This window comes from Heteronotia binoei, chromosome 5 (genome assembly GCF_032191835.1).
Source record: "Heteronotia binoei isolate CCM8104 ecotype False Entrance Well chromosome 5, APGP_CSIRO_Hbin_v1, whole genome shotgun sequence".
Lineage (NCBI taxonomy): Eukaryota > Metazoa > Chordata > Lepidosauria > Squamata > Gekkonidae > Heteronotia > Heteronotia binoei.
In genome coordinates, this window is record NC_083227.1 from 110107700 (window position 1) to 110127220 (window position 19521).

Sequence of the window (19521 nt, forward strand, 5' to 3'; positions counted from 1 at the left end):
TCCCCTCCTGTCTGGAATCAGTAATTCTGGGGGGAGCCTCCTAGAGAGACAGGAAGACCTTGAGGCCTGCCTCCCAGAATGCTGCAAGAGAGGTAAACCAGTTCCTGGGGAGGAACTGGATTATATATTGGAGATTTGGGGTGGGAAAACAGACAGTTAAAGTCGGCAGCTGGCAGCGGGCAGTTCAGTCTTTGAGTTAGACAGACTCAAGAAGGTATGGTTAGGCTTGCAACAGTCCAGGTAAGGTGCCTGCCCTGCATGTCATCTAGTTAGGGCAAGCATTATAACAGGGAGAGAAGGAGCGTTTCCCCTCCTTTGATTTGTTTCTTCTGTTCACTATTTTAAAATGCCTATACATAGTTAATTACTGTAAATAAATATTTTGTCTGTACCACCTAGTTTCCCCAACCATTTGCAATGGTAGGAGTGGGTTGGGGAGTCCCTAAAGTAGGGAGAAGTGGCACAATGGCTGGTTGCCAACTCTCCAGGGGAACCCCAATAAGGGTTCCTAGCAAGTCCAGAGGGAGGTTAGGAGGCTGTCCCGCCTAACCAGAGCCCAGACAGGGACAGTGGTGGCAGCAAATACCCTGAGGCAGCAAAGTGGAACAGCCCTTTCAGGTCAGTATACCGGGAAGGGCTGGGCAGGGCTGGGGCCAGCTAGCAGACTCAGGACCGGTCCGCCATAGGACTTGATATCAGTCCTACTGCTAAAACAACAGAAAAGAGTAAGAAAAAAAAAATAAAGACTAACAAAATTTGCGGTAGGGTATGAGCTCTCATGATCACTGCCCACTTCTTCGGATACAGCTAGGATGTGAGTCCATCTGTCCTACGTATTGGAAAGTGGAATGATTTCAGATGCCAAATGAGATTAGCAGGAAATTACAATAAAATGTGTGATTGGATTAGGTGTGATATGCAGAGGTAGCGGGTGTGGAGAAATAAGACAGGGCAGCTTCTGGGGAGAGCTCTCTCAGCCCCACCCATCTCATAAGGTGCCTGTTGTGGGAGAGGAAGGTAAAGGAGATTGTGAGCTGCTCTAAGACTCTGAAATTTGGAGTGGAGGGCAGGATATCAATCCAATGTTGTCTTATTTTTATTATTACTACATTGTAATATATAATGAAATAATTATACAACTCATGGTCTGGTTGCTAACAGGCCACGGACTGGTACCGGTCCACGGCCCAGGCGTTGGGGCCCCTGTCCTAGAAAGTTAAAATGTCCCCCCACTGATTTTCAAATGTTGTGGTTTCTGATGCCTGACTTATATCCATTAATTCTTTATCAAAGAGACTGGCATGTTTGTCCTATGTAGAGAATGGAAGTGCATTGCTGACAAGTGAATGCATAAATCGCATTGGAGGATGAGCAGGAGTAGGAACCTGCACTGGTATAGCTGATGTTGCTATGTCCAGTGATGATGTAGCTAGGATCTATATGAGAGCAAAGTTGGCATCTTGGTTTGTTGCAGGCCTTGGTAGCCGAATCCATGCTACTGTTAAGTAGTTTGTCAATATGGATGAGAAGTTGTTTTAGGTTATCAGGCTGTCTGCAAGCATGTAAAGCTTGGCCCTACAGTATCTGTGTGAGGAAAGTGTCACTATCCAGCATTGGTTGCAGGTAGGCATGGATATGAACTAGGAAAATAGAGGTTTGTGTTCATTTGTGGTCCTCTTGATTGCCTGAACTGGTGGTTCGTGTTGGTTTGTGGGCTGTATGATTTCCCGAACCAGATGTCCTCAGCTCAGCTTCAGCTCTCACGACAACTAACTCTTTTCTTCATGCAGCAAAGTGAAAGCAGCTGAGTCAGGGTATAGTGTTTAAGAGCTGTGGATTGTAATCTGGAGAACTGGGTTTGATTCCCCGCTCCTCCACATAAAGCCAACTGGGTGACCTTGGGTCAGTCACAGTTCTCCCAGAGTTCTCTCAATTCCACCTACATGACATGGTGTCTGTTAAGAGGAGAAGAAGAGAAGGTGATTGTAAGCCACTCTGACACTCCTTCAGGCAGTGAAGGGCAGGATATGAAACCAACTGTCCTTCTCTGACACCAGCTGTGGGAAGCTTCCAGACTCCCAAAGCAGAACAAGAGGGGCTGCCCCCCCCCCAGCATGCTCAGGCTGAAACTGCTCCACCGACAACATCCAGCACCATCTGAAGGGATTGAAGCACCACCAGGTAAACAACACCCACTTCTCTCTTCCATTCCTTACCCCCCCACACACCCAATTTCTCCCTCAGAGCTTTGGTGCCAGAATCAGAATGCTACTGGACTCTATTGCTACAAACAGACTCACATGGCTACCTATCTTGTGCTAAGACAACAGTGAGGTGGAAGTGTGACTGTAGTAGCAAACCAGTGAAATCTTGAATGGCTTAATATTTGCAAGTATGAACTGAGCTGGCAAACAGAGCTTTTAAGTTTTGATGGTGGAGAAACATATATGTGGAGAGAGAATTACAGGAACTGATTTCATGATTATTCAAATTAGTAAATGTACAGATCATACCCTCAGTTATTAGAAAGGTATCCAAGTTTCTGAAGTTGATGTGGAGTAATTCATATAAACATGGAAGCATGGATGGTGTTTCTGGTTGATGTGTCCCTCCAGAGGGGCTAAATATACAAATTTGTCTAAGGTTCTATTGGATCAGTTTCTGTTGGTGTAAAAATGTGCAAATTTCAAACAAGAAATGAGTTACTTAAATAGGAACCTCACTGTAAATGGTCATCAACATATTATACACTCTTGTGATTGTGTGATAGCCTCCGGTCTCTTCTGATTTGGCTCTGTATTGCCTTTACATTGTATACCAAGGTCACATTGAGTATGTTGTTATTTGAACCGAGAGAGGCATCATAGTAGAATGGTTGGAATGTTGGGCTAGGACCAAAGGGATTCAGTTTCAAGTCCCTCCTAGGCCTAGAAGTTCATTGGGTGACTTTTAGACCGTCTTTTGCTTAACGTACCTCACAGAGTTGTTGCAGAAATAAAATGGAGGATGAAAGAAATTTGTACAACATGATGAGCACCTTGGAGGTTTGGTGATGGTAGAGAAACAATAAAATATTAATAATAAATAAATAAAGCAGTCTGGGTTTTGTGAGGGAGGTTGTTTTATTTTTTTAATTGTTTTCTGCTTCCATGGGTTTTTGAAGCAGTTCATAATTAAAAGATTTAAAACAATATAATCAATTAAAGAATTGTTAAAAAAATGGTCATACACATTTATTTGTAGTGATTGTGTCATGACTTTTGGCAAAAAGGAAAGAAAAGGTCCCCTGTGCAAACACCAGTCGTTTCCGACTCTGGAGTGACGTTGCTTTCACATTTTCACAGCAGACTTTTTACGGGGTGGTTTGCCATTGCCTTCCCCAGTCATCTGAACTTTCCCCCCAGCAAGCTGGGTACTCTTTTTACCAACCTTGGAAAGATGGAAGGCTGAGTCAACCTTGAGCCGGCTACCTGAAAACCCAGCTTCCTCCGGGATCGAACTCAGGTCGTGAGTAGAGCTTAGGACTGCAATACTGCAGCTTTAACACTCTGTACCATGGGGCTCTTGTGTTTGATAAAAACATCCCCCTTAAAAGACATTGGTACAAGAATTAAGAGTAACTTCAAGTGATCCAGCATTCTCTGTGTCATTCTTGGCAAATGAAGAGACCACCATGCTGTAGACCAGGGGTATCAAACTCATTTGGTATGAGGGCTGGATCTGACATAAATGGGACTTTGTGGGGATGGACCATGTATGTCATAAAATGTAATGCCAGGTGGTGGAAATATAAACTTTATCAAGGATACAGACAAACACAACTAATATTATTATTATTTTTACTTAAAATACAAACATGCTTAAAACTCTTGCAATATTTTGTTTAAAATGGAAAGGTAAGGGAATAGTGTGGTTTGGCAATACAATTTTTAAAATAAATATCAAAAAAATAGCACAAGGATCACAGCAGAAACAAAAAAATATAAACTTAAAAAAAATGAAGTGCCCAGAGCCTAGGAAAGCATGGAATGACTGGGCTTTGCAAGCTTCTCCCCACATCCAGCCACCCTGAGCCTGCTTCGGCGGGGAGAGCGGGATATAAATTATTATTATTATTATTATTATTATTATTATTATTATTATTATTATTATTATTATTATTATTATTATTATTATTATTATTATCATCATCCTGCTGGGTCTACTAATATCTCCCTTTGGCTGTGGGTTGCTAGGTTAGAGAACTCACTAGGCACCAGTTCTCAGGTCCATTCAGCAGAGACAAGCTATCTCAAAGTTTTGTTGTTCAGTTGCACAGTTGCTCCAACTTTTTGCAACCCCATGGACCACGTTACACCAGGCCTTCCTGTCTTCCACCATCCTCTGAAGTCTGCTCAAATTCATGTTAGTTACATCAGTAATGTTGTCCAGCCATCTCATCTTTTGCCGCCTTTATTTGCAAGGAGGCCACTCCACAAAGCAAACTGGCTATACAAATGCTGGAAAATGAAACTACTTGAGCTCCACTCCATTGAAATACATTACAGCTTAAAGAAAGTTGCTAGGAAAACACAGAATGGATTTTTCATTAATGTCTCTGGGCCCAGATAGGCTACTCCCAAAGTAGTTATCTGGGTGCAGAGACCTTAATGGAAAATCCATTCTGTGTTTTCCTTGCAACTTTGCAAGCCCAGAAGAGTTTCCCCTGAAGCAGGCAAAGTCAAGGCGGAAGGAGCTGAGAACTTTGGAAGCCTCTGAGCTTCAAAGGACAAGAGGGGAAGTAGGGGGAGAAAAGAGCTCTGGGCCTGATTAAAACCTTAGGTGGGCCAGTTGTGACCCACAGGTCATAAGTTGGACACTTCTGCTTTAGGCCGCATGTAGCATGATGCAAATAAGACAATTCATTCTATAGTATTCGCCATTATTATGTATGGATATGAAAGCTGGACAATGAAGAAAGCTGACAGGAAGAAAACTTAATTCATTTGAAATGTAGTGTTGGTGGAGTTTTACAGATACTGTGGACCATCCAAAGGATAAATAAGTGGGTTCTAGATCAAGTCAAGCCTGAATTCTCCCTAGAATATAAAATTACTAAATTGAGACTGTTGTACTTTGAACACAACATGAAGACATGACTCACTAAAAAAGACTATAATACTAGGGACAGTTAAGGCGGTAGAAGAAACAGAAGACCCAACTTGAGATGGGTTGACTCAGTAAGGAAGCCATGACCTTTGGTTTGCAAGAGCTGAGCAAGGCTGCTGAAGATGGGATGTTTGGAGGTCATTAATTTATAAGGTCACCATAAACTGAAAATGATTTGATGGCACATGCACACAAATTTTCTCTCTTTCTATGAAATTAATTAACTCTTTCAGAATTAATACATGACAGTGAATTCTTTGAACTACTTCTGACCTCTCTCTGTCCAGTGTCTGAACAATATTATGTGGGGATAACACTGATTAAAAGTAACCTTGTCATATTAACCTGCATAGGTCCACTGGCTGTGAAATTGCAAGCAAATTCATATTACTTAGAGTTCTTCAAGGCTATGCAAACAAAGGTCTGCTGTAATTGTTTATATATTGACCATGAATTTCTTAAATGGGTATTGGCTTTGTTTGTTACTATTAAATCAATAGACTTTAAGAACTGACTTCTTGCAGTACTATTAAATCAATAGACTCTAAGAACTGACTCCTTGCAGCAATGTTGACACGTGCAGAGGGGGTTACTGCTTTGAGCATAGGGAGTGTTTCACTCCATTGCTCATCAAAGAATATTTATTTCTTCTGGGATGAACTGTGGGGACTTACATCAAACACATTGACAAGAGGTGAGGCAGTGTGGGAAGTGTGATTTAAAGCACAGAATGGTGCTGCTGAACCTCCCTTTGCCTACTTGTGAGCATATCACATAGATAAGCCACAAGGAGCAGCTACTGTAGGGCCTTAACTGACTGGGTTTTCCTGTCCCTTGCAGGATGATGCTCGCCAGTTGTTTGCACTCTCTTGCACTGCAGAGGAACAGGGAATCATGCCAGAAGATCTGGCCAACGTGATCCGGAGGCTGTGGGCAGATAGTGGAGTCCAGGCCTGTTTTAATCGTTCTCGAGAGTACCAGCTGAATGACTCTGCTGCATAGTGAGTAACTTTCCTTGCACTCTTTCATCCACTAATTTGACTTTTTATTTAGCAGCAACACTTCAGGAGCCAGACATATGTGTGCACCTAAGCCCAACTACAGCTTTTCAACAATAATTCTCCTGTCAGTATCAGAGGTCTGGCAATGCCAGCTGGAATGAGCCTAAAATGTTTCCTGAAAGTTCTCAGTAAAGACCAAGCTAGATCTGACTGTGACAGCCTCCCATCTTGATGTGTGAGAGTGCCCTAAATACATCTAATGAAGGGAGTGAACACAGAGTGAAGACTGTGAAAGCACAGAAGGCTGCTGTTTCCCCTCCCAACCAATTTGTATACAGAGGCCATTTTCCTCCAGGTGGGCTCCAACACTGGAAGTAAGCCTGCCAGCAAGGAGAAAAAAGGGGGGAGAGAAAGAGCTATAGGGAGGAGAGTTGCAGGTGGGGCAGGATGTAGAACCAGGATGTAGCCCATGCAATGCTCAATTACATTTGTGCCTCTCATCTGTCAAATGATTGTGACATTTAAAGATGCAGAATCATTGTTGTTAAATATAGTTGGGCCTCAATTTGTATGCAGTTTATTGTGACTATCCTGCCTGCTTACACTTTTCGCAGCAATATGTAGTTTTGATTATTTTTTTCATAGGCTATGTTAGCTCTGCATTATCTGGCTGCCAGACAATCTTAGGATCTTCTGGCTATGCTACACATAAAGCCATACAATAATTATTTATTATTTGTGGTGGTAGTCCAGTGGCTTTTCTCTCTCTGGTTCTTCCATAAAGCAATATAAGATGATATTGACAGTATGATCCAGGCGGCAAACCTGTCTTCATTCTTGTTGATAGTGGGTATGCATGAAGTGGAGGGAAAGGTTAATCCTTTTGGTTTCATGAACTAAGGGATGGTGAATGATAGATCTGTTGCCATTAAAATTCTAGTAGTTAAGTTAGATGGGAAATTCCAGGTTTGGACTTCATGATCTGTCGCTCCTCAGCCTCTCTGGGCACAAAAGAGCACAGAATGATAATTACAGTTTACTTATCTCTTCTCCCAACAATCTTTTCTGTCTGTTAACTAGTGTAGAGTGCTATGCCAAATCTATTAATCATGTGCAGAAGACTCCTTTTGTGGAGTTCATACTAGCTGAAGTGTGCTTTTTGAAATGCTAATCTTCTCTTTTTTTTATAAAAGCTGTTCTGGAGACACACAGGTGGTGTTTGTGAAAGTTAATTCAGTCTTCCTGGATAGGCTTTGCATTTTACATTACATTACAGTTAAAACCAGTGTAGAAACCATCTTACAGGATCATAGTTTTCTGGCTTTTATATTGTGCTGGAAGGGGAGTGCTGCTGTTTCAGTCAGAAGTCTCATTCAGACTTTTGTCTAAGATTTGCTGGAGGAGTGTACAGATAGACCTAAGGGGGCTTATCACTTCAAAGAATTTCCTGCTTATTTCTGTGTGTGTGTATATAACACGAAGCACAAGGGGAGATAGTCTCTGTGAGAGGCTTATGCCTGTGGCAAACTTAAGAGGGCTTCCTTTCTCTTTATGAGGAAACAGGGCCTTGCTTTTCATAGTGCAATTGGGGCAATTCAGTACCTGGGTTAAGTCTGCAGTGTTCTTGTGTACTAATGACATGACATATGAAGATGAGCTACTATAGCATATTTTTTTCCTTTCTTCTCTCTGCCAAAGATTGTGACTGATTTAAAAAAAAACCAATATGTTGTTTCTGCCACACTGCCAAAGAGATGTGGTTCTCTCTCTCTCTTTTTAAAACCCCTTTAAAACATGAAAGGTGCCCTGACCTGAGTAGCCCAGGCAAGCCTGATCTCATCAGATCTCAGAAGCTAAGCAGGTTGGACTCTGGCAAGCACTTGTATGGGAGACCTCCTTGGAATACCAGGAGTTGGGAAGCAAGGGCAGGTTTATTCAGCGAACACATGCAAACACACACTCCGCCCGCCCCCCCCGCCCCCGAAGCCCTGAAAGGCAGCTAACCACTTCAGTACTAGGAACTGCCATAGCAATAGGTTAAGTTTAATCTGTCTCTTCTGTTAGCCTCTGTACTTGTGTATAATTGCTTTCAGCCTGTCTGTGCTATCTATAATTATAATTCTCCTGTTGTGGTGACAAATCTGACCATCTTGATTGTTTGGGGCTTAGTGTGACTGTGTGGTGGTATCAGTCTTTGGCCCGTCAAATTATCAATCGAGTACTTGCATGCATTGGTTGAGTCCACTGCTCTCTCCTGCCCGAATGGTTGTTGCTAGCTAACAAAGCTGATTCTGTCAGTAAAAGGCAGCCAACCTTAGTCCTGGCAGTTACTGTGGGAACACACTATTGGCCCATCACATGTCAAGTCATTGTCTCTGGCCTCCCATTGGCTGACTTCCTACATACTGCAGACCCAGGAATGTTGAACCAACTGCCAAAAAGCAGTCTTACCTTAGAAACAGCCACATCTTCAACTCTCCTCTGTGTCCTCTCTGTCAACTGGTCTCAGAAAGGTCTGCAGAGTTACTGCGGCCTCATGAAAGTCCTCCCAGCACATGCAGCCTCCAAAGGCCATAGAAATAGCCAGGGAGGTCAGGCCCCTCTGGGAGTGTTTCCTAAGAGCCCATAGCTGCTTCCTGGGAAGTGCTAGCCAGAGGCTGTTACTTGGCAACCCAGGCTGCTTTTGTCAGGAAAGGGAGAGGCCTCAGGGAAATATAGTGCCCTACAGTCCACCCTTCAAATCAGTTATTTTCTCCAGGATGGGGAGAAAGATCTGTTGTTTGGAGTCCATATGGCAGAGATCAGCTTCCCTTGAGGTGGGGGGAATACCTTAACTTGGGTAGGTGGGAAACAGCAAAGGTGGGGGGAAATTCCTGGAGATTCTGTGGTGGAGTTTGAGGAAGGCATAGGGGTTAGGCTTCAGAGTGGGGTCTGCCATACTCAGGTTCTTACTGTGGAAGCTGACTGGGTGATTTCAGATCAGTCACAGACTTCCAGCCCAACCTGCCTCACAGGGTTGTTGTTTAGGTCAAAGGGGGGAGAGGAGACTTGCAAGGGCACCCATTTTCCATCTTATATTTCCTCTGTTCCTCCCTCTGACATCCCCCATATCCTCAACCTTGTTCTCTCCTTCACACCCACCCACCTACCTTTTATCCGGCCCTCCGCCTTCAGCGATATTTATTGTTGCTTTACTTCATTTATAGGCCACCTTTCTCCACAATGAAGGCTCAAAGCAACTTACTTCATTCTCCACTCCTCCATTTTATCTGCAGAACAACTCTGTGAGCAGGGGCAGACTGGGAGTAAAAAACCTTGGGAAAAGGCCCCACCTCCAGCCTGATTTCCCAGGCCCCAAAGGAAGGAGAGGAGAGGAGGAGGGAAGAAGAGGCAACTAGACAGGTGTTGCTTCCCTCATCTCACATGGGCTGGGCACTGCCCTGCTCACCTCGGAAGGGGTTAGGCTGAGGTGAACAGGACAGCACCCTCTGCCCTGTGTGGGGCTCAGCCAGACTGAGTGCCTCTGCCTGGCTTTTCTTACTTTATGTGGGACTCAACTAGGCACCACCATCTGTCTTCTTTGCCTCATGCAGGGCTTTGCTGGGCCTCACTATCTTGGCTCACCACACTTCACCTCTATAATCCTCTGACTTCCTAAGAGAACACCCATTTTCTTACATACTTACCTCTTTAAGCTGCTGTTCGCCTAGCACACACACCCCACCCCAAATCTACTATAGACAGGAAGAATATCATATTGTCACTTGCTGGGAGTCTTGTTTGCAGTGTACTAGTGGCAAATTAATTGCACAAAAAAAGCCTTCAATTTCTCTTCCTTGCCTGTTGCCTTTAACTAGAGCTTAATTCTCTGGGCTTGGTCTCGCCTACAGTCCCCCCCACCCCTGCACTTACAAGTGTTTTGTAATTCATATTGGGAGAAGTTTTCCAAGCATATCTTCAAACAAGGACTTCTGTTAACATTGCTGTCTGGTGTCTATGCTGACCAAGCGGGCTGTAGCCAGGCTACTGATGCTCTGCTCTCAAGACTGGGCTGTAGAACAAGAGTGTATAAAGGCCATTGTGTGCTCCATTTCACAACCCAGTGGCTAGTTTGTTTAAGGAATTAAGAAATTGTTTGTTGGCATGGTTACCTGGCAGGGAGACAAATGGCTTTCAAGTCTTCCTTCTCTGTTGAATCCCAGTTCTGCTTTTCCTAATGAAAGTAAGAGGTTGTCATACTGAAACTGTCTTGGAACATCTCATGTGACTGCATGCATCATGACTGTCCCTATGAAAGAGACCTGGCCCATTCTTTCAGGAACAAAGTTCATCTGCATAGTTTCCATGGGATAGTTGAGGTTGTGTGTAATATGTGGAGGCATGCTTCCTTTTTTAAAAGTTGTGGCCTCAGACCGCAGCAAGCAAAGAGAGAAAAAAAATCCATCAACGCTGATGCATTTTTTGGCTTAGTTATGGACTTGTTTTCCTCCTATGCAATTTGAGAAGGCTAAATAAATTTTGTTTGCATTGTCCTTCATTTGGTGTATCCCATATCTGTCTGTGAAACAGTGTCTCAGATTTTCATTTTCTGGCACATGAAGGCATAAGATGTTAAAACACACATGCACCCACAAAAGTGAAGAACAAAGAGAACCATCCAAGCTTGCAGAACAATATATGCTTTTAAGATGAGAGACCCGTTTTGAACTGTGCCCACACAAATGCATTAATCCATTAAGAGGAGCTGCCATCAGTATCATACCTGCTGCTTCCAGTATTAGGTTCTTCTAGTTTGCTTGGTACATTCAGTTGAGCAAACTATGATCTTCCCAGTACAGTGATACTATCTTCAAGAAAGTTCCAGTTAACAGTTGGAAACTTCTGTTGCATACTCCTTTGAAGACTGCTGAAGTTCTCAATATCAACCTTTGTTCAAATGCCATGAGAAGCTAACCATCTGACACACTTTCAGTAGTTCCAGGATCCCAAGTCTGCTGCAGTCCCAGAAAGACTTCCTTCACACCAAGGGGATTTTTCCAGTGAGGGTCTTTGTCAATTCTCTTATAAACCCCTGCTACCCCACTGGCAAAAAGAGGGCTCTTTGACAGAGGACATCAATTTCAGGGCAGGAATGACGAATGCTGGAGACCAGAGTGACTTGGCTCAGGGTCCTGATTCACCTTTCTACCTTAACCCAGCTTCAGAGCATCTCCTTCTTGAGAACTCCATAGAACAGGATCTAATTAACTCTTTCACAGCCCTCCCATCTACGGAACAATTTGCAATCACAACTAAACTCAAAGTGTTGAGGGACAAACTTTTGAAAACAAAAAGTGATCACACGCAACAAGTATCTAACCTGCTCATGATGCCCAACAGTCTTGAGAATGGTTCAGCTTTATCAGTCCCTCTAACTCCTCTTATTTCTATGGAGGTAGACCAAAGGAAAACAGGAGTAAACCACTCACCCTTCCAACGAGTGAATCCTGAAGAGAAGACTGATTTAATTTCCACCATAGAAGGCAAATCGGCTCTCAAGGAGAACCTTGAGTCATCAACACAAGCTGAAGTTCATACGTCTCCAATAATGGCTGAGAACCCCCTTCTGAGCAGCAATAGATCATGTGGCTAAATATAAGACAACTAATTAAGAACATCTCGAGCGGTTTGGGTAAATGGATCTGTGTTTCATGATACCAATGGCACCCTTGAACAACTAACTAGAGAAGACTGACTCACCACCCCTTTCATACTCTCGCCATCCAAACCCTTCACCGTTCTGGATATTGTCTCCTGGAATGTGGCCAGCTGGCAGAATAAGGCCAAGGATGCTGAGTTTATAAGATATCTCAAGGGGTTTGATGTTATACTACTACAAGAAACCTGGACTCCACACCAGATCCAACTAGAAGGGTACAAGTCCTATTCCCTCCCAACCTTCAGGAGTAATACAAGGGGTCGTTTTCAAGCAGGATTGTCTATACTTGTCTTCTCATATTTTGCCTTGGAACACATCACTCTACAGGAAAACATCTCTATGGTGCAGGTCGTCAAGCTTCTCCTCAAAAAATTCTCCTTAATTATTGTGAATGTATATGTACCACCCTCTCTAGATAAGCTAACTCTTTTGCAATATTGGGAACACTTGGCCACACTCATGGAGGAATTAGAGAGGAAATTTCCAACTATAGAAATAATTCTAGTGGGCAACTTTAATGCTAGGGTAGGGAAGGATTGTAGCATATTTTTTAAGGCTCTTGATTTTAACCAAGATGACACCCTTCCACCCATTTTCTCCTATCCAAGATACTCCAAGGATAGCCTTCTAAATTCAGCAGGCATCTGTCTTACCAAATTCTGTATGCAATACAACAGAACTTGGTTAAACAGTTTGATTGGCTACCCAAATTCAGGAGAATTCACCTTTGTCTCCCTGAGGGTCTGTAGCGTAATTGATTACATTTTAATCTCTCCTTTATTGAAACCTTATGTCAAAGATTTTACATTGGGGGATTTTATTATTAGTGACCATTTTCCCCTCATTTTGACTCTTCAAATTGATTCTCACATTTATCCCTCCTGTAACTTGTCCTTGCAACCTTACAAGACTGACTTATTGCCCAGAATTCCATGGAATGATCGCACAGTTTGGAAAACCCAACAGCTCTTCAGATCTGGTCCTGCTGTAGAATACAGATCCTCTTTAATATGTGCACCTGACCTTAATGTATCTGTATCAACTTACAATTCCTTAACATCTTATATCTCTGAATCACTGCGTGTCAGTTTAGGGTGCCCAAGCAGAGGTGCAACTATTCTAGTACACTCTACACACCGATGGTTCGACAGAGAATGTAAAGAAACAAAAACTCTTCAGACTTCCGGGGTTGGATCATAGAGAGTTGAGTCACTTCTCAAAGAGGAGCGGACCGAAGCCTCTGTTCTGGGCAGAGAAGGTGATTTCAACGCCTGCTGCCTACTATTCTCAGTTAGGGGAAAGGCCAAGACATGCTTAGAAAATTCTGAGGGGATTTACTTTGGCTGACGAGGAGTCCCAGTGGGGTTCCTTTTAGGCTTTGAAGAGTCCCTGGTGAAGAATTGCATTCCAGCATCTACGGAGGGTCTCCGCGGTCCTTAAATTGACTTAAATTCATCAAGATTCAAGCTTTCTTTGGACTATTCTAACAGTTTTAAATTTATTTTTGGAAAGGACGGTGTAAAGAAGGATATATTTGGTTTCAAGGTAAGAAGATCTTTATTATTCCGGGACTAAAATAAACCTTACAGGAGATAAGGATTGAAATTCGGGATTAACAACAACATTCTTAAATTAAGAAGAAGGAAAGGGGGTAATTTTGGGACTTTTGAAATTTAAGAAACAAAGTTCTAAGCTGAAAAACAACTTATGTTTGGAATATTTGCGGTTTCTGCAAAACCCCCCCATCGTCACTGAGTTGCTGATCTGGAAGACGTCACAGGAAGTGGTGTCATACAAGCATCGCGAGATTTCTCAACCATTGAAAACGAGACCTCGTGGCAAGAAAAGCATGAAGGTGCCATTGAAAGAAGGGAAATTATCAAGCCTCCTGACCTTCTCTAGGACTGAACCATAGAAAAACTTCGGCGGCCATTAAAGGAAGGTAAAAAAAAAATTATTTTTTTTTAAAAGAATGGGACTTTAAAAATCAGTGGAGCCAGCAGATGTTTTTATAACAGGGTGAAATATACTGGACTATCTAAGTGAAAGTAAGTTTGGTGGACCTTAAGAGAAAAAAGGAAAACTTTTTTAAAAGGGTGAGAAAAAACACGGGTGCCATTTTGTGTAAATTACAAATTTTAAAAATTAATATCTTGAGCTAGGAAGCTCTGAGAACGGCGATTTTAGGCTCACTGAAAACGGCATGTTCTAATCTATAAGATCCTGTGGTTCAATTTTAATTTCGTGAGACCAACTTTGAAGCTTATTTTTGTGATGGGAAGACAGTAATGTCTGAACACAAGCCAGGACTGAAGCCAGTACATATGAGGGCCAGTTCATTGGAGGAAGGAAAAATTGCTAAAATACAAATACAAGAGCAATTAGAGGCTATGGAGGCAAGATTGGTCAAAGTGATGAAGGATTTAATAACTGATAATAAGCAATTAAAGAATTTAAAAAAGATATTGAATCAAGTGCAGAGATGGTGAAAAAGGAGATTAAAAAATTGAGGATCTCTGAAATAACACACAAGCAACATTAAACAAAGTACATGTGGTTGAAAATAAAGTGAAAGATCAAGATTCCATGATTAATAAATTGCAGGAGAAAAGTAGTTCTACAAGACTGTAAATTAATGGAAAACCAGATATGTCTGAGAGGAGTACCTGAAAATGGAGAGTCTGATTTAAGGACATATATAATAAGAATCATTGCTGAATTTTTGGGTGTGGACGCTGATGAATCTAGCTATCTCTATGACTATACATATAGAGTCAATTCAGTGTATGCCAAGAAAAATAAGTTGCCAAGAGACTTGGTAATAAGATTTGTATAAAGAGATATGGTGGGAAAGATCTTAGTAAACAATTTGAAAAAGCATTGGAAGTAGATGATAGCAGAGTAAGAATCATGAAAGAGCTGCCAAGAAAAGTCATAAATGACAGAAGACTGTATAAAAAATTAACTGAAAAATTGCGGGAGAATGACGTGAGATACAGATGGATATTGCCAGAGGGTCTAAGTTTCGAACATGGAGAAAAGAGGATTACAATTACAAATGTTCAAGAACTGAGGAGGGTTTTTTTTGAAGAACATAGGGGATTTGGGGATACAGAATAAAAGAAGAATCACTATGGATTACAAATTAATATCTGTAATTAATGGAATTAATGGAATTTAAATGGACTAAATTCACCGCAAAAAAGAAAGGCTACATTTCATTGGATTAAGAAACAAAAATGTAGTATAATTTGCCTACAAGAAGTACATTTTAAACAAATGGATTATAAATTTTTATGGAATAAACAACTGGGAATGGAATTTTACTCATTGGCTACAGAGAAAAAAAGGGGAGTGGTTTTTTATATTAAACAAGAACTGGATCCAAAGTTGATTTTTAAGGACAATGATTGAAGATATTTAGCAGTGGAAGTGGTGTTGAATGACAAAAAGACGTTATTGGGACTGTATGCCCCAAATGGGGCGAAAGATGCCTTCTTTAAAGATATTGTGCAACAATTACACCAAGTGACATATGAACACATAATGGTAATGGGAGATTTTAATGGCAGAGTTAAAAATATTTTGGACAAATCTGGGGGAAATAATAATGAAGGGAAATTACCAAAATCATTTTTTGAATTAGTGAAACAAGAAAGTTTGGAAGATATATGGAGGAAATTTAATCCTAAGGTCCGTGATTATACTTTTTATTCAGCAAGGCACAACTCTTTCTCAAGAATTTATATGCTATGGACTACAAAAGATTTTGGATTTATAACTTAAAAAATAGAGATTCTTCCTAAAGTGGGGGCAGATCACAGTCCATTGATGTGGATGGCAAAATGTGCAAAAAAGACAAGAAGGTGGAGGATAAATGAAGATTTATTACAGAAAACGGAAATAGTGGAGTCCCTAGGAAAAAAAAAACTAAAGCTTTCTTTCAAATAAATGAAAATGAGGACATTCAATTTCAGACAGTGTGGGATGCGTACAAAGCTGTAATGAGAGGTATTTTAATTACAATGAACAATAAAGATAGAAGAGCTAAAGAGAAACAAATGCTGGACATACAAAAAGAGATTGTAAAGAGAGAAAAGGAACTAAAAAAAAGACCGGGAAAAAAGAAATTTATAAGGGAGATTACAATAATACAGAATCAATTGAGACATCTGTTAAACAAAGAGGTTGAATGGAATCTCAAAAGACAGCAACAAAAATCTTTTGAAGTAGCAAATAAGCCTGGAAAATACCTGCCTTGGCAAATGAAAAAAAAGGGAGAATAAATTTATTAACAAAATTGTATTAGGAGGTAAAGAAATTGTAGACCAAGTAGGAATTAAAAGAGAATTTTATAAATATTATGCTAAGTTATTTCAAGGCCAAAAGGTGGAGAAAAGAAAAATAGATGCATATTTACAGAAAATTCAGGTACATCCTTTGACAGTAAATATGCAAAAGATTTTAAATGAACCAATTGAAAAAATAGAAATTGAAGCAGCAATAAATTCAATGAAATTGGGAAAGGCACCGGGTCCAGATGGTTTTACAGCAAAATTTTATAAAGTCCTCGTAGAGACATTAGTACCAAAACTTCAGAAATTGGTGAATATTATAAAGATTGATGGGAAAATACCAAATACATGGAAGGAAGCAGTAATTTTGTTGATACCAAAAGAAGATAGAGACAACACAAATGTAAAAAATTATAGACAATTTCACTACTTAATAATGACTATAAAATATATGCCAGGATATTAGCAGAACGACTCAAACAGCATTTGAATAATTTTATTAAAGATGCGCATGCAGGATTTCTTCCCAGGAGAAAAATCAGAGATAATATCAGAACTGTTGCAGTCATTGTTGAATACTGAGAGAAGCATCCTGAAAAAGAAGTGGCATTATTCTTTGCAGACACAGAGACGGCTTTTGACAATGTGAATTGGGATTTTATGTTTGCAGTGATGGAGAAATTGGGACTTAAGAGAACATAAGAACATAAGAGAAGCCATGTTGGATCAGGCCAACGGCCCATCAAGTTCAACACTCTGTGTCACACAGTGGCAAAAAAATTTATATACACACATACACTGTGGCTAATAGCCACTGATGGACCTGTGCTCCATATTTTTATCTAAACCCTTCTTGAAGGTGGCTATACTTGTGGCCGCCACCACCTCCTGTGGCAGTGAATTCCACATGTTAATCACCCTTTGGGGTGAAGAAGTACTTCCTTTTATCCGTTTTAACCTGTCTGCTCAGCAATTTCATCGAATGCCCACGAGTTCTTGTATTGTGAGAAAGGGAGAAAAGTACTTCTTTCTCTACTTTCTCCATCCCATGCATTATCTTGTAAACCTCTATCATGTCACCCCGCAGTCGACGTTTCTCCAAGCTAAAGAGTCCCAAGCGTTTTAACCTTTCTTCATAGGGAAAGTGCTCCAGCCCTTTAATCATTCTAGTTGCCCTTCTCTGGACTTTCTCCAATACTATAATATCCTTTTTGAGGTGCGGCGACCAGAACTGCACACAGTACTCCAAATGAGACCGCACCATCGATTTATACACGGGCATTATGATACTGGCTGATTTGTTTTCAATTCCCTTCCTAATAATTCCCAGCATGGCGTTGGCCTTTTTTATTGCAAATGCACACTGTCTTAACATTTTCAGTGAGTTATCTACCATGACCCCAAGATCTCTCTCTTGGTCAGTCTCTGCCAGTTCACACCCCATCAACTTGTATTTGTAGCTGGGATTCTTGGCCCCAATGTGCATTACTTTGCACTTGGCCACATTGAACCGCATCTGCCACGTTGACGCCCACTCACCCAGCCTCAACAGATCCCTTTGGAGTTCCACACAATCCTCTCTGGTTCTCACCACCCTGAACAATTTAGTGTCATCCACAAACTTGGCCACTTCACTGCTCACTCCCAACTCTAAATCATTTATGAACAAGTTAAAGAGCATGGGACCCAGTACCGAGCCCTGCGGCACCCCACTGCTTACTGTCCTCCACTGCAAAGACTGCCCATTTATACTCACTCTCTGCTTCCTATTACTCAGCCAGTTTTTGATCCACAAGAGGACCTGTCCTTTTACTCCATGACTCTCAAGCTTTCTAAGGAGCCTTTGATGAGGAACTTTATCAAAAGCTTTCTGGAAGTCAAGGTAAACAACATCTATTGGGTCTCCTTTGTCCACATGTTTGTTCACCCCCTCAAAGAAATGTAACAGGTCAGTGAGGCAAGAGCTTCCCTTGCAGAACCCATGCTGAGTCTTTTTCAATAACCCGTGTTCATCAATGTGCCTACTCATTCTGTCCTTGATAATGGTTTCTACCAACTTTCCCGGTATTGAAGTCAGACTGACTGGCCTGTAATTTCTCGGGTCTCCTCTGGAACCTTTTTTAAAGATGGGGGTGACATTTGCTACCTTCCAGTCCTCAGGAACGGAGGCAGATTTCAATGAAAGATTATAGATTTTTGTTAGAAGATCCACAAGTTCAACTTTGAGTTCTTTCAGAACTCTCGGATGTATGCCATCCGGACCCGGTGACTTATTAGTTTTTAATTTGTCTATCAGTTGTAGGACCTCCTCTTTTGTCACCTCAATCTGACTCAGGTCTTTCAATACCCCTTCCAAAATTAGTGGTTCTGGGGCGGGTAAAAAGTTCTCATCTTCCACAGTGAAGACGGAGGCAAAAAATTCATTTAGCTTCTCAGCCATTTCCCTATCCTCCTTCAGTAATCCTTTTACCCCATGGTCATCTAAGGGCCCCACTGCCTCCCTGGCTGGTTTCCTACTTCTAATATATTTGAAGAAAGTTTTATTGTTGGTCTTTATGTTTTTTGCAATATGCTCCTCATAGTCCCTTTTTGCCTGCCTGATCACAGTCTTGCATTTGATTTGCCTCAGCCTGTGTTCCCTTTTACTAATCTCACTTGGGCTGGTTTTCCACCGCTTAAAGGAGTCCTTCTTACCTTTTACAGCTTCCATTACTTTGTTTGTTAACCACGCAGGCCTTTTCTTATGCCTGTTTGTGCCTTTCCTAACTTGTGGTATGTATTTTATCTGAGCTTCTAGGATTATAATTTTAAATAGCATCCAAGCTTCCCCAAGGGTTTTGACCGTATGTACCTTTCCTTTCAGTTTCCTCCTCACATGCCTCCTCATCTCAGTGTATTTACCCCTTTTAAAGTTAAACGTGGTTGTGGCGGTCTTTTTGGACAACTCCCTATTTATACAAACGGTGAAATCAATAACATTATGGTCACTGCTCCCAAGTGGCGTAATCACTTTTACAGTTCTCACCAAGTCTTGGGCATTACTTAGGACCAAATCCAGGATCGCCCCACCCCTGGTATTTTCTGAGACCATCTGCTCCATAGCACAGTCATTGAGAGCATCAAGAAACTCAATCTCTTTCTCTCGACCAGAACACATATTGACCCAATCAATCTGCGGGTAGTTAAAATCACCTATTAGGACACAGTTTTTATGTTTAGCTGCTATCTTTAAGCCTTCCATCATATTATAATCGTCCTCTCTCTTTTGATTTGGTGGGCGATAAGAAACTCCCATAGTTAAATTTCCTTTTGGGCCCTCTATTTCAAACCAAAGCATTTCTAAAAGTGAATCTAATTCTCTGACCTCAGTCTTACTGGA

The 19521-nt window shown here is 41.4% G+C and overlaps 1 protein-coding gene across 1 annotated transcript in view; it reads left to right on the forward strand.

Annotated features, from left to right (window-relative positions):
• Positions 1-19521, forward strand: part of LOC132572703 (guanine nucleotide-binding protein G(i) subunit alpha-2) — a 201893-nt gene that overhangs the window by 119962 nt on the left and 62410 nt on the right. The window contains exon 4 of the mRNA XM_060240058.1: positions 5989-6149. Within this exon, the coding sequence (XP_060096041.1) occupies positions 5989-6149 (161 nt within the window). The remainder of the gene's footprint in view (positions 1-5988; positions 6150-19521) is intronic.